General features: G+C 50.4%; 7 protein-coding genes across 7 annotated transcripts; 4 read left to right on the forward strand and 3 right to left on the reverse strand.

Moving 5' to 3' along the window:
• Positions 1–93: 93 nt before the first annotated feature.
• On the forward strand, positions 94–2,738 carry M430DRAFT_41140 (hypothetical protein; the record flags this gene model as incomplete). Its single annotated transcript, XM_024867459.1, has 7 exons — positions 94–281; positions 331–464; positions 512–564; positions 656–903; positions 1,057–1,657; positions 1,714–2,145; positions 2,196–2,738. Coding segments are annotated over 7 exons (2,002 nt in total), but the record flags the coding sequence as incomplete, so codon positions are not given.
• A 156-nt stretch (positions 2,739–2,894) lies between these two features.
• M430DRAFT_99819 (hypothetical protein) lies at positions 2,895–3,335 on the reverse strand (the record flags this gene model as incomplete). Its single annotated transcript, XM_024870221.1, has 3 exons — positions 2,895–3,033; positions 3,096–3,226; positions 3,285–3,335. 3 exons carry the CDS (start codon positions 3,333–3,335, stop codon positions 2,895–2,897), a joined length of 321 nt encoding a protein of 106 aa, XP_024722535.1.
• A 316-nt stretch (positions 3,336–3,651) lies between these two features.
• Positions 3,652–4,283, forward strand: M430DRAFT_65556 (hypothetical protein; the record flags this gene model as incomplete). Its single annotated transcript, XM_024869180.1, has 2 exons — positions 3,652–3,768; positions 3,837–4,283. 2 exons carry the CDS (start codon positions 3,652–3,654, stop codon positions 4,281–4,283), a joined length of 564 nt encoding a protein of 187 aa, XP_024722536.1.
• Positions 4,284–4,440: 157 nt separating this feature from the next.
• M430DRAFT_34268 (hypothetical protein) lies at positions 4,441–5,244 on the reverse strand. The gene is made up of 4 exons (XM_024866518.1): positions 5,041–5,244; positions 4,727–4,875; positions 4,597–4,671; positions 4,441–4,510 (listed from the first exon to the last, which is right to left on the reverse strand). The coding sequence occupies exons 1-4, from the start codon at positions 5,219–5,221 to the stop codon at positions 4,481–4,483; spliced, it is 435 nt and encodes a 144-aa protein (XP_024722537.1). The 5' UTR covers positions 5,222–5,244; the 3' UTR covers positions 4,441–4,480.
• Positions 5,245–5,613: 369 nt separating this feature from the next.
• M430DRAFT_99128 (hypothetical protein) lies at positions 5,614–5,892 on the reverse strand (the record flags this gene model as incomplete). Its single annotated transcript, XM_024870162.1, has 1 exon — positions 5,614–5,892. A coding segment is annotated over one exon (279 nt), but the record flags the coding sequence as incomplete, so codon positions are not given.
• Positions 5,893–7,410: 1,518 nt separating this feature from the next.
• Positions 7,411–7,771, forward strand: M430DRAFT_224927 (hypothetical protein). The gene has a single exon (XM_024864704.1). It carries the CDS (start codon positions 7,518–7,520, stop codon positions 7,707–7,709), a length of 192 nt encoding a protein of 63 aa, XP_024722539.1. The 5' UTR covers positions 7,411–7,517; the 3' UTR covers positions 7,710–7,771.
• A 695-nt stretch (positions 7,772–8,466) lies between these two features.
• M430DRAFT_49513 (hypothetical protein) lies at positions 8,467–10,474 on the forward strand (the record flags this gene model as incomplete). The annotated part of the gene is made up of 4 exons (XM_024868073.1): positions 8,467–8,640; positions 8,705–8,908; positions 8,964–9,045; positions 9,105–10,474. The coding sequence occupies 4 exons, from the start codon at positions 8,467–8,469 to the stop codon at positions 10,472–10,474; spliced, it is 1,830 nt and encodes a 609-aa protein (XP_024722540.1).
• Positions 10,475–10,905: the final 431 nt, after the last annotated feature.

Consider the following 10,905-nt stretch of genomic DNA (forward strand, 5'->3'; position numbering starts at 1 on the left):
TCAACGCGCTCCTGCAGTCGGGAGCAAACATATCTCGAACTACATCAACCCTTCATACCAACACCTTCTGTATCATCCATAAAGCGTGCCAAACATGGATAAAATCCAGCGGCTCCAGGCCTTGACAGGCGAAGACGAAGTCGTCGGAGAGGCAAACGAATCCGTCCAATGGGCGTACCACGTCAAGGCATCGCATATCTACGAGGGAACAGACTCTGAGGATGATGAAATCACCACAAGTCGTAGAGGCGCCTTGAATGACCCCTTTGAGAAGGAGCGAGGTAAGAGCCTTTATTCTGAGTCTTGCCTTCTCTGACAATAAAACTGCAGACGGGTCTTCAAGCAACTTCGAAGAATACCAACTCCAGCAAGGAGAGTTGGCCGCTGAAGGTGAAAGGTTTGTCACCTGGAATGCGATCAAGAAATACCCTTACGCATATATTGGGTATACCAATAGACAGCTTGTAAGTTCACCGGGCTACATGAAGGATTAACCACTAATTTCATCGAGGTCGTGACGCGTTTCTTCGACCAAGGAAAGATTTATGATAATACCTGGGATTTGTAAGTTTTGCCCATCTATTGTTTTACTCCCCCTCTCCATCTCCATTCATGTTGTCGTTCTTAGTCTTTTGAATATCTAACATGTTGACAGTTATTATCTGTATCGTACACCAGGGGATTCCAACGAGCAACCTCTCTTACTAGTGCCAACAAAGCAATTCGTATGCTTCCTGAGAACGATCAACCGAAGCCTGAGAATAGATCTTACTCTTCCATCAGGAGCATCAAGCGGTGGCTTTCAAGTGACCTTTTCGAACGACGGGACACCAAGGCCACGTTACCTAGGGCGTGCAACCGACAGAGAAATGGCTGAAGATCTGAAGACAATGGTTCCACCAAGTAAGTATATTCCGATCATGATATGGATATTGTCATGAGTTACGGTTCAACTTCTACTCCCAAGGCAGTGTTTTAGTACGAAACATATAACCAATTCACCGTCGGGAACTTCTGTTGGGCCTTGGTTATAGTTACTGATTTTCAACTATCTAGGCTCCTTCAAGCCTGACAATGAGCCGGATACAAAGGAGACTCCTTCAGAACGATCTCTTGCTGCATTCAGAGCGAAAATTGACGCGATGATGCAGGCTCAAAAGGGGAAGAAACTGGCAAGCAAGGAGAAACAAAAAGTTGACCGTGTCGCCAAACAGCAATCCTGGAACCGTTCTATCAAACGAGTCCAACGCTACTTGGGTATTCGAGAGGCCGGCATAGAAAGCAAAATAGTGGACATCAGGGCCAGCTTAGAGAACTCGGGCCTACAATGGTTGGAATACGATGCAGCAGTCAACGCTGCAGTAGCAAAGCTTCCACCACCGGTAAACTTTGACGCGGCAAAACCAGCGCCATACAAACAGGAGAAATCTGTCGTGTTCGTATGCGTCGATATCGAGGCATACGAGCGGAACACTAGCCTAATCACCGAGATTGGCATTGCAACCCTTGATACGAGAGACATTGCATCTATGATACCAGGTGAAGGCGGCGCCAACTTGAGAAGCATGATTCGAGCCCGTCACTTTCGAATCAAGGAGTACCAGCACCTGCAAAACGTCGAATTTGTCCAAGGATGTGCGGACAGGTTCGAATTTGGGTAGGCTCAGCTCATGAAGTATTGGTAAATACAAGGTTGAACTGACTATGGAACAGTGAAAGCGAATTCATAAGCCTGAGAGATGCACCACATGTCGTCTCAACCTGTTTCAAGCACCCCTTTTCCAAGCCAGGTGTGGATCCTTCGACTGACGAAGGCCCTAAACGCAATATAATACTCGTGGGCCACGATGTAGGAGCTGATATCAGCTTCCTCCGACTCCTGGGTTATGATATTTACAATCTCTCAACTCTGCAAGAAGTCGTGGACACAGCTACGATGTGGCGTTACCTCAAACGAGAAACTAATTCTCGAAACTTGGGCAGCATTCTCGCCGAATTAGGTATCGTTGGCTGGAATTTGCACAATGCGGGTAATGATGCTGTCTATACTCTTCAAGCTATGATAAGCATTGCCATCAAGCATTTAGATGAGAGGCAGAAGGACAAGGAAGTCAAGGAACAGGAGAGGCAGGATCGGATTGCTAAGTAAATGTTGCCTCAACTTCAGAGAAGATTTTCCCTAACACGTGTGGCAGGTCGGTCGAGGAAGCAACTATCATGGCACACGAGAAAGAGCAAGGGTGGAGCTCCGCAGGAGAGAATAGTGATGGGGGAGCACCGGTTTATCCAGCCCCATCCACGAAACCTGCGAAAAAGGGTGGGAAATACTCTGAGCCACCATGGAGACCGGGGGACCAACAAAAGAATATAGGGTCGTCTAGCCGCGCCTATAACCCTAACGCAGGAGGGTCTGTCGATGAATTGACCAAGAAGACCGAGCTCTGGGGTATCGAGACTGCTACCTCTAACCAGAGTGCAGGACGAGGCAAACCAGCTTTAGGAAAACAGGAGAATCGTGGAGGCGGAACTTCGTGGTATTGATACCCGTATCAAATTCTCCACTGAGTAGAACTTGGAGGCATGGGCTTTCAAATGTATCAGAATAGAGCATTACTTCTATTTTTCTTTCACTGAAGCCAGGGAAAGCATACCGCGCATGGGTTTAAAACCTCTAGGTAGCTAGACACTCTGCGCAGGAGGTTGATCCATAGATATTTCTGTACGTTGCATGAACAGCGGAGAGCGCATGACTAGAATCGGTTCATTAAGAGAAGAGATCCGCGTATAAGGCCGTAATGACGAAGCCCCTTGAACGCCAACGCTGATGCCGTCAAATATACATATACAAACATACTCGTACAGAAAGCCCCATATACCATCGGCAGGGTAGATAATTATCCATTCTTCTCGAGAAACTCCTTCGCTTCGTTGACCTTCGTCGCTAAGTAGGGACTTCCACCTCGATCGGGGTGATTCAGCATCATCAACGTTCGGTGGTTTTTCCGGACCTTCTCTTTTGTGATTTGGCGTTCACTAATAAGACCGATGTTAGAACTGATGCCTTCTATATGGTATATGTAGATGGAGGGACATACTTCAGTTGAAGAATGAGAGCAGCTTCTCTGCGATTCATCTTGGGCTCAAAGCCCCCCTTATAATATGCCTTTCCCAGCGCTCCAACAGCCTCACCCCTCGACCTTCGCAATGCAACCAGACCAGCTCTGCCCTGCGAATAGAGTCAGCGATTTCCCTAGAGAGATGTAAAAGGAGGGTTGGAGACATACGAGGAAAGCCGCGACAGCAACTCCAACACCGACCGTAAGTACCGAGGCCATGATGTCGTTATGAGATTCCCTGGCCAAATATGTGTATCTCTGAAAGCGCTCTGCCTGTAGGTATCGCCGTCTTGCTAGGCGTGTTCGATACAGACGAGTGCAATGGCAAGCTTTTGCTGTTGTCTTCGAAGCAGGTCGATCCGCAGAATTTCTTAGGTAGAAAGACCGACAGTCCGACGACGGGATGCGGTTTAGCGCCGTCTGGTTATCGCGATGACTAAGCGAGCAACCACCAAAATTTCTGGTCGGAAAAGTTATCGCGAGGGAGAGAGAGAGAGAATCGACAAAAAGAGATTTCTGTCAGACTGCCGTCAAGATGCGTATTGAGACGTGCTATTTCTGTTCGCAGCCCTGCTACCCCAGCAAGGGCATCACCTTTGTCCGCAACGATGCCAGAGTCTTCCGATTCTGCCGCAGCAAATGCCACAAGAATGTATGGGTTTTCTCTGCTCCTCACTTATTTCTGTTTTTGCAATTTGCTAATTTCTGGTCTGGATTTAGTTCAAGATGAAGCGTAATCCTCGCAAGCTCAAGTGGACCAAGGCATTCCGCAAGTCGGCAGGCAAGGAAATGGTCGTCGACAGCACGCTCACTTTCGCCGCACGTCGCAACGTGCCCGTTCGCTACAACCGTGACTTGGTGGCTAAGACGCTCAAGGCGATGGAGAGAGTCAGCGAGATCAGACAGAAGCGCGAGCGGGTGTTCTACAAGAAGAGGATGGCGGGTAACAAGGAGAGGGAGAAGGAGGCGAACAGGAAGCTGGTTGCGGAGAACGAGCACTTGCTGCCGAAGATGAGGGCTAGCGAGAGGGCTGCGCTCGAGGCAGAGAACAAGGAGGTGGAGGAGGTACCGCTGGAGAGGCACCAGACGAAGGTGTTTGGCAAGATGAAGCAGAGAAGGAAGGTGTTGGTTGATGGTGGGGTCGAGGATGAGATGGATGTGGATTGAGCTTGAGCTTAATGGTCTGCCTTAATCTGACTGCGGGGGCTGGCGTTATAGGCTTTGCAAAAGAGGAGTTCAGGAGCACACTCATGGGCGGGTAAAATGTGACAATTTTATGCACTTCTTCCGATGACTTCAATTGACGTCCTAGCTATTTACATATGGTGGCTTTGGTGACCAGTTTACAGTGGGAGAATATGTCTTTACTTCGCGTTCTGCATGGCGGCAGTATCCTATGCTTTGTTAGCTTCTTGTCAAGACAGCTGGCAAGACATTTGGCGCAGCGATTGCCAGATTTCCGAGAGCGGATCCGACATACCAAGTAAACCTGATAGTAGCCCATCTTCCATTTGTCTCCTTCCTTCACCATGTCTGCTCTAGCCGCCCACTCGACCTTTTCCACATCATCAGCTTCTTCCTTCAGAGGCCTCCGGATTCCCAAGACTTACGCTTGATTTCCTTCCATCCTTCAGTGTGTAGGCCACGGTCCCGTAGAGCATTACTTGAGTCGAACCATTTCCGAAAGGAAATATCTTGATCGGCGTATGTAACCTAGCCGCCACGGCTGCCCACATGCCTTTCCTGATCTGAAGGATTTCTGCAACATTTGTCAAAACCTCTTGATCATTCTCTTCAAAACGAAGAAGCAGAAGCAGAACAACAAAGGCCCGTCCCCTGTTTCAAAATGATATACCTCAATTGCAAATGCAACCATCCCCGAGCATCCATTGCAAAGAGGGATAAAATAAGGATATTTAATTACCTTCCCTTCCAACACCCTTCTTACTGGCCATCACCAACGTAGCATCGCTCGTAAATGAATCCGCATACTTCTCATGGGCATCCGGGGTATCAGACGTCTTGTAGAACTCTTCAAAGTAGGCCTTGATGCCGTCATCCAGTCGGATGTCTCCAGGGGTTTCGGCGACGTATGAGTGCGTCATTTTGGCCGGAATGCGAATAAAATGGGCGCGGGGAGGAAACGGAACGGGGCGTTTTATCAGAGGAATTAATCTTGAGATTTGAAAGGTCGATCTTGGGATTGTGGTGGTCATTGAAGCTTGTTAATAAATACAGAGGTACGGGTATGGGGGCTGCGGGGCAGGTGCCGTAGCGGGGTAGGTTGTCGGATAGCAGCACTGCTCTCTTCCGATATCCCGCTGTGATTAGAAACATAGGAGATTCCAAGTTCTCCTTGGTGATAAGACTCAGCAATTGCATTCAGTCGCCGAGAGTTTTGATATGATGGACAAGAGCGCCATTAAGGGGTATATTGGGTTGTCTCCAGCCTCCTCATGAACCATGAAGTTATACAACGCGCCCTCTAGCAAGCCACTCAATCCCGCCGATTACCACCGTGCTGGAAAATCCTATCTAACCTCGAGCTTTTGTCCCACAGGATTTCTTGATTGCCCCCGGGACTGTACTGCTTGAAATATTCTATCCTATGTTCAGGAATGAACTCCTCATCCGTTGTGTCCTTGGCCCATTCCGCCGCCGGTTTCTCCATAATCCGTAAGGTATGGCGATCCTTATACCCAACCACGAACTCATCGATTTTATAACGGCTGTCATATCGAAGGCGATTTAGAACGTCTGAGGCAGTGCGGAGCTTTTTAGTAGCCTGGGGCACACTGGCTGGTGCTTCCGGATGGTCAACCTTGGTTCCATGATGCTCATGATTTCTGTTCGACCTCTTCTTCTCATGCTTTGAGAGTCTTGGTGGACGTGACTGTTTCTGCCCTTCCTCTGCCTTCACAATTGGTCGCGGCCAGTCCCTCGTACAAGGCTTCAGGTCTTGCTTCTCTATGTCCGACTTTCGGCAAATTATAACGTCAATAAAGCACCGATCTCTGACGGTAAGATCGTCTTCTTGTCTTTGCAATTTCCACCGCTCAGCAACATCCGCTACGGTAGGCACTGTAGATTCATCGATGTCGAGGCCGAGTACGAAACACCCTTCGTATATACCATCCTCCGGGTCTGAATGAGCGCTCGTGAGCCGTCGTGGCCAGATGCGGATGCGTGGTATCGCACCAACAGAAACATTAGCGGGCAGGGGTATCCGGGCCTCGAGACCTAGAGAAAGTCAACTCCAAATATGTTGTTAGAATTTGAGGCATCACTTACGTTCTTTGAGCCATACTAATTTGCGTTCCACCATTGAAAGCCACGCAGCCCCTTGCGCATTTGAAGAACCGGTATAGAGCACAGTAACTTGAAGATAGTACGGATAATCCAGTCTCTTAGGAAGTGGTTCAACCTCGAGTCGGGACAGTAGTTGGTTCCAGTCATTTGATTGGTATTGGGCTGTCTGTGGATAATGCAGACTCCACCGTTCCATGAACTCAGAGATGATGGAAGAGAAATCTCCGCTGGTTTCTTGAGAGGCGGCAGCGCACGCTTCAAAAACGTCTCGAGCATTCTTATCTCCGTCAAAAAGTCCCCAAGTAATTGCCCAGGCCCTTTCGTAGTAGTATGCTCTTCGACAGTCGGGGGAATCTTTGGATTTCTCCAGGACTTTGCGCCCTCGCTGTAATTTTTCGACGGCCTCTTGGACTTTTGCATTGCAGTTGTTACGATCCTTCAGAAATGGGGCTTCAGCATCAATTATAGTTGGGCAGCTATGCGCACCATCAGTATCAAAATAAACCGAGCTTCGAGGATCTATTGAACGTACTTTCGGACCAATGCTTCGCACTGGATATAGTTCAACTCGAATATGTGGGTTTCCAGACGAAGTAGGATTCGCGGTTCTGATTCTTGCAGAATTTCATGGACCATGATATTGACATGTCCCGATTCTTGAGCTTCTGCAATGGCTTCCCAGAACAACTCGATATATACCTTAGGACCAACAGTCCCAAAGGCTGTACATTGGAGAGGCTCATTGGTAGCGGCCAATCCAAGAGCATGATTTCCTGACGGAAGGAGGATAATTGAAGGTAACGAGGCAGCCCGAGCCAATCTGGCACTGATTGTATATTCATCTGCATCCTCGTCAAGTTCTTCGTGCAAAAGGGCATCTGACTTTGGACGGAAGAGCTCTTGCAATCGCGAAAAGCTCTGATGCACACTCTCCCACCACTGTGGCGTTGGCATATGGAAAGCCTCTTCAAGATGCCGATCCAGCTCCCCGGAATTAGTCTGGTCGGAGGCGCTCTGGGTGAGGCGTTCGCTCGCCATCTTCAATGATGGCCCGATTGATGTTTTCTTTCTTCGACTTCAAAAGATTGTATTATGGGAAAAGAAAAAGTACATATGGAAAAGGGACACTGGAGGATATATAGCCAGGAACCTACCTACACGAGGGAGTATTGTGACTTGTCTGAGTCACCGGCGAAGGATCACTGCCTCTCCACAGCCCTCAAAGCGCGGCAAATAGCACTCATTAGAGCCCAAAGTAGACGGAGACACCGTGGCTCGACTTGAGAAACCGCAATCGAAGTACTCTATCGCACGTAAGAAACAGAAACGAGGGACTTGGAGAAGGGCTGCATGGAATGGGTGGAATCATGTGATATGTATATGATTCCTCAGGTACAACAAGAGACAGGAGGGGCCAGGGGCCGAGGGCTGGGCATTTCGGCGGAGCAGAGCAAAAGGCGCGAGGGCCAAGTCTTTCCGAGCTTGGCCAATTATCGATGGATGGACCCCGTCGGGACAATAGAGACACTCTCGCCTAAATGCTTTTACCTGTATAGGTGGCTAAGCTTACCTAATTGAGAGGCGAAAGGCGCCCTCTATAGATATCTGCGGCGTAGCTTTATCCACAGGGGCATACCGTCATTGGGCTCCTGAGAATGCCAAGGCGCCAGAGCGCAACACCAGGCCTTTGCCAAGAACCTAGCGTGGCGGAAAGTCTTGGCACTGTATACAAGAGTCCCAGTGTCCGCTGCTTGTCCGGATGTGCGTGTATTCGAGGGGGAAACAAAAACAACACGTCTCCCGCCTCCCTCCATTCCGCCGCCTCCTGAAGTGAATCTCACCTTCCGTCCCATATCAACGCTGGACGGCAAGGAGAAGAAGAGTGAATATCAGACGAGAAGCCTCCCCCGCTCGCCTCCCGGACCCGAGGTTTATCCGCTCCTCCCTCCTCTCCAGACTCCTTCCCATCTATTTACCCGACATAGCGCCGATTGGCTGTCTGCATCACCGCCTTTCTCACCGCCCCCCAAATCTGCCCGTCATGTCTGGACAGGATCAACAACTCAAACAGGATCAGACTGCGGCTCCAGCTTCAGCGGATGCCCAAGCTCAGCGGCCAGCTGCATCTTCCTCTTCTACCATCACTGCGGATGATGGTCTGGTCTGCCAGTGGACTGGCTGCAGTGAAAGATGTGCCTCTGCAGATGTCCTCTTTGTGAGTTCTCCTCCGCCTTGTCCTTCCTTCTCTGTCCTGGACATCAAAAGCTAATCATTCCCAGGACCATATCTGTGAGAAGCATGTTGGACGGAAGAGCACAAACAATCTGAACCTTACTTGTGGCTGGAACCAATGCAACACAACTACAGTCAAGCGCGACCATATCACCTCTCATATTCGAGTCCACGTCCCCCTCAAGCCACACAAATGCGGTATTTGCCAGAAGGCCTTCAAACGTCCTCAGGACTTGAAGAAGCATATCAAGGTGAGGAGTTCCCAACTGATCTCTTGAGGAACATCCTTTTCTAACCAGGTAAAAGACTCATGCCGACGACTCTGAGCTCCGCTCCCCTGACATGCATGGAGGTCAGAACTCGGGATACAGACAGGGCCCCGGTCGAAGTAAGTCAAACAACGGCGAGTTGTCCCATACATACCCGCATCTGACCGAGTATCAGCAGTGATTGCTGACCTGCAAAATCTTGCAGCTACGGCCACCGGCTACTATGATCATTCCGGCCAGATGCACCCAGGTCCCCCAGCCAACTATGGAGCCCCCCACCACAATGGACACAGTGGCTATTACACCCCTCAGCAGCCCAGTTCGTACGGTCCCGTGTATTACCCTGTTAACCAGGGAGGTAATCTCGGACACCATGCAGCTTACGACGACAGAAAGCGTGGCTATGACGTGTTGAACGACTTCTTTGGTGATGTGAAGCGCCGTCAGATCGACCCGACCTCGTATGCTCAGATCGGAAACCGACTGGGTGTCTTGCATGGCATTCCGATCCATGGAGGCGGGATTGCCGATTACATGCCGACAGGCCCTGCGATGGTCTCGGTCGATGGCCATGGAGGTCACGGCGGTCCCATGTCCCAGCATCAATATGCCCTCCCGCCAATGCCGAACCTGAGAACCAAGACCGATCTTATGAACATCGATCAGTTCTTGGAGCAGATCCAATCAACGGTCTACGAGAGTTCTAATGCGGCTGCCGCGGCAGGAGTTCAACAACCCGGTGCTCATTATACACACAGCGCAGTCAATTTTCGCCAAAGCCATTCTCCACCGCAAACCGTCCACAGCCTAGGACCGATGAGCTCTCATGTCTCGTCAGCCCATTCTACCGCTCCCATGATGGCCACCCATTCCTCCCAGTCCCACTCCTCCGGTACGCCGGAATTGACACCTCCCTCGAGCTCAGTCTCCTACACCTCGGGACACTCCCCGGCCTCTTCTCACGGAATGTCGCCCTCGTCAAGACACAGCAGCGCCGTCGCCGCAGTTTACCCAAGCTTGCCAGTCGGCACTCAAGGATACTCCCCACACTCCGCCAATGCTCCAGCCTCGACCCTTGGCCCCAACTTCGACAGCGATTCCCGCCGTCGCTACTCAGGCGGCATGCTCCAACGCAGCGCCAACCCGCGCAGCAACAACATGATGATGGACGGCGCTAGCGACTCCCCCACGCCATCTCCCAAGGAGACGACACCCCGCCCCGAGACCCTCGTCCGCGCTGAATTAGCAAGCACCCCCAACTCTCCCCTCTACGGCGTCGGCGTCGGCTCCCCCAGTGAACACTCGGAGAGCGGCGACAGTGCGCGCGAGCGTGCCGAGGAGGCCGACCGCCGCGAGGAGGCTTGGATCGAGAACATCCGCGTCATCGAGGCGCTGCGCAAGCTGATCAGCGAGCGTCTCGAGCGCCGAGAGTACGAGGACGATGAGGACGCCGCCATGTCCGGCACGGCCACTGCTGACAAGCACTACCACCAGGCGCCGCCGAGCTCTGAGGGCTTGTACCCCACTCTCCGGGCAGATGATGACTAGTTAGTTAGCTAGTTAATCAGCTGGTTCCTTAGTTTTCCTTTAATCGATGATGTACGGGGTTGGGCGGGGAGATGGATGGCGTTTAATGAAATGAATGAAATGAATATGGGATTTTTTTTTTCCTCATCGGGATGATGATGATGGATTGGGTGGATTGGGTGGGTGGATGGCTATGCTCATGAGAATAAAGTACGGATTGATTGTCGTCGAGAGACAGCTTTCTTTCTTTTAAGTACCTTACCTTACCTACGCGGCGATGAATTAATGGCGCAATGATTACTAGCTGGCATGTTAGTTGAGACTCAGTTTATGAAAAATAAGAAAGAAAAAAAAGTTCAGCAGATTCTGTTCTGTTATTTCTCGTCCCCTTCCTTCTAATCTCCTGATTCTATATACTTATCTATTTAACCCATCAATCCTTCCCCCCCCCC

This window comes from Amorphotheca resinae (genome assembly GCF_003019875.1).
Source record: "Amorphotheca resinae ATCC 22711 unplaced genomic scaffold M430scaffold_4, whole genome shotgun sequence".
NCBI classification, from domain to species: Eukaryota; Fungi; Ascomycota; class Leotiomycetes; order Helotiales; family Amorphothecaceae; genus Amorphotheca; species Amorphotheca resinae.

What these genes read in the sequence shown, in the direction of transcription:
- M430DRAFT_224927 (XM_024864704.1), top strand. Translation starts at nt 7,518, where the DNA reads ATGGGAAAAGAAAAAGTACATATGGAAAAGGGACACTGGAGGATATAT.
- M430DRAFT_34268 (XM_024866518.1), bottom strand. Translation starts at nt 5,221, where the DNA reads ATGACGCACTCATACGTCGCCGAAACCCCTGGAGACATCCGACTGGAT. An exon ending in GAAGGGTGTTGGAAGGGAAG is followed by an intron (nt 4,876 to 5,040) that starts GTAATTAAATAT and finishes CAAATGTTGCAG; the next exon opens with AAATCCTTCAGATCAGGAAA. An exon ending in GCTACTATCAGGTTTACTTG is followed by an intron (nt 4,511 to 4,596) that starts GTATGTCGGATC and finishes AACAAAGCATAG; the next exon opens with GATACTGCCGCCATGCAGAA.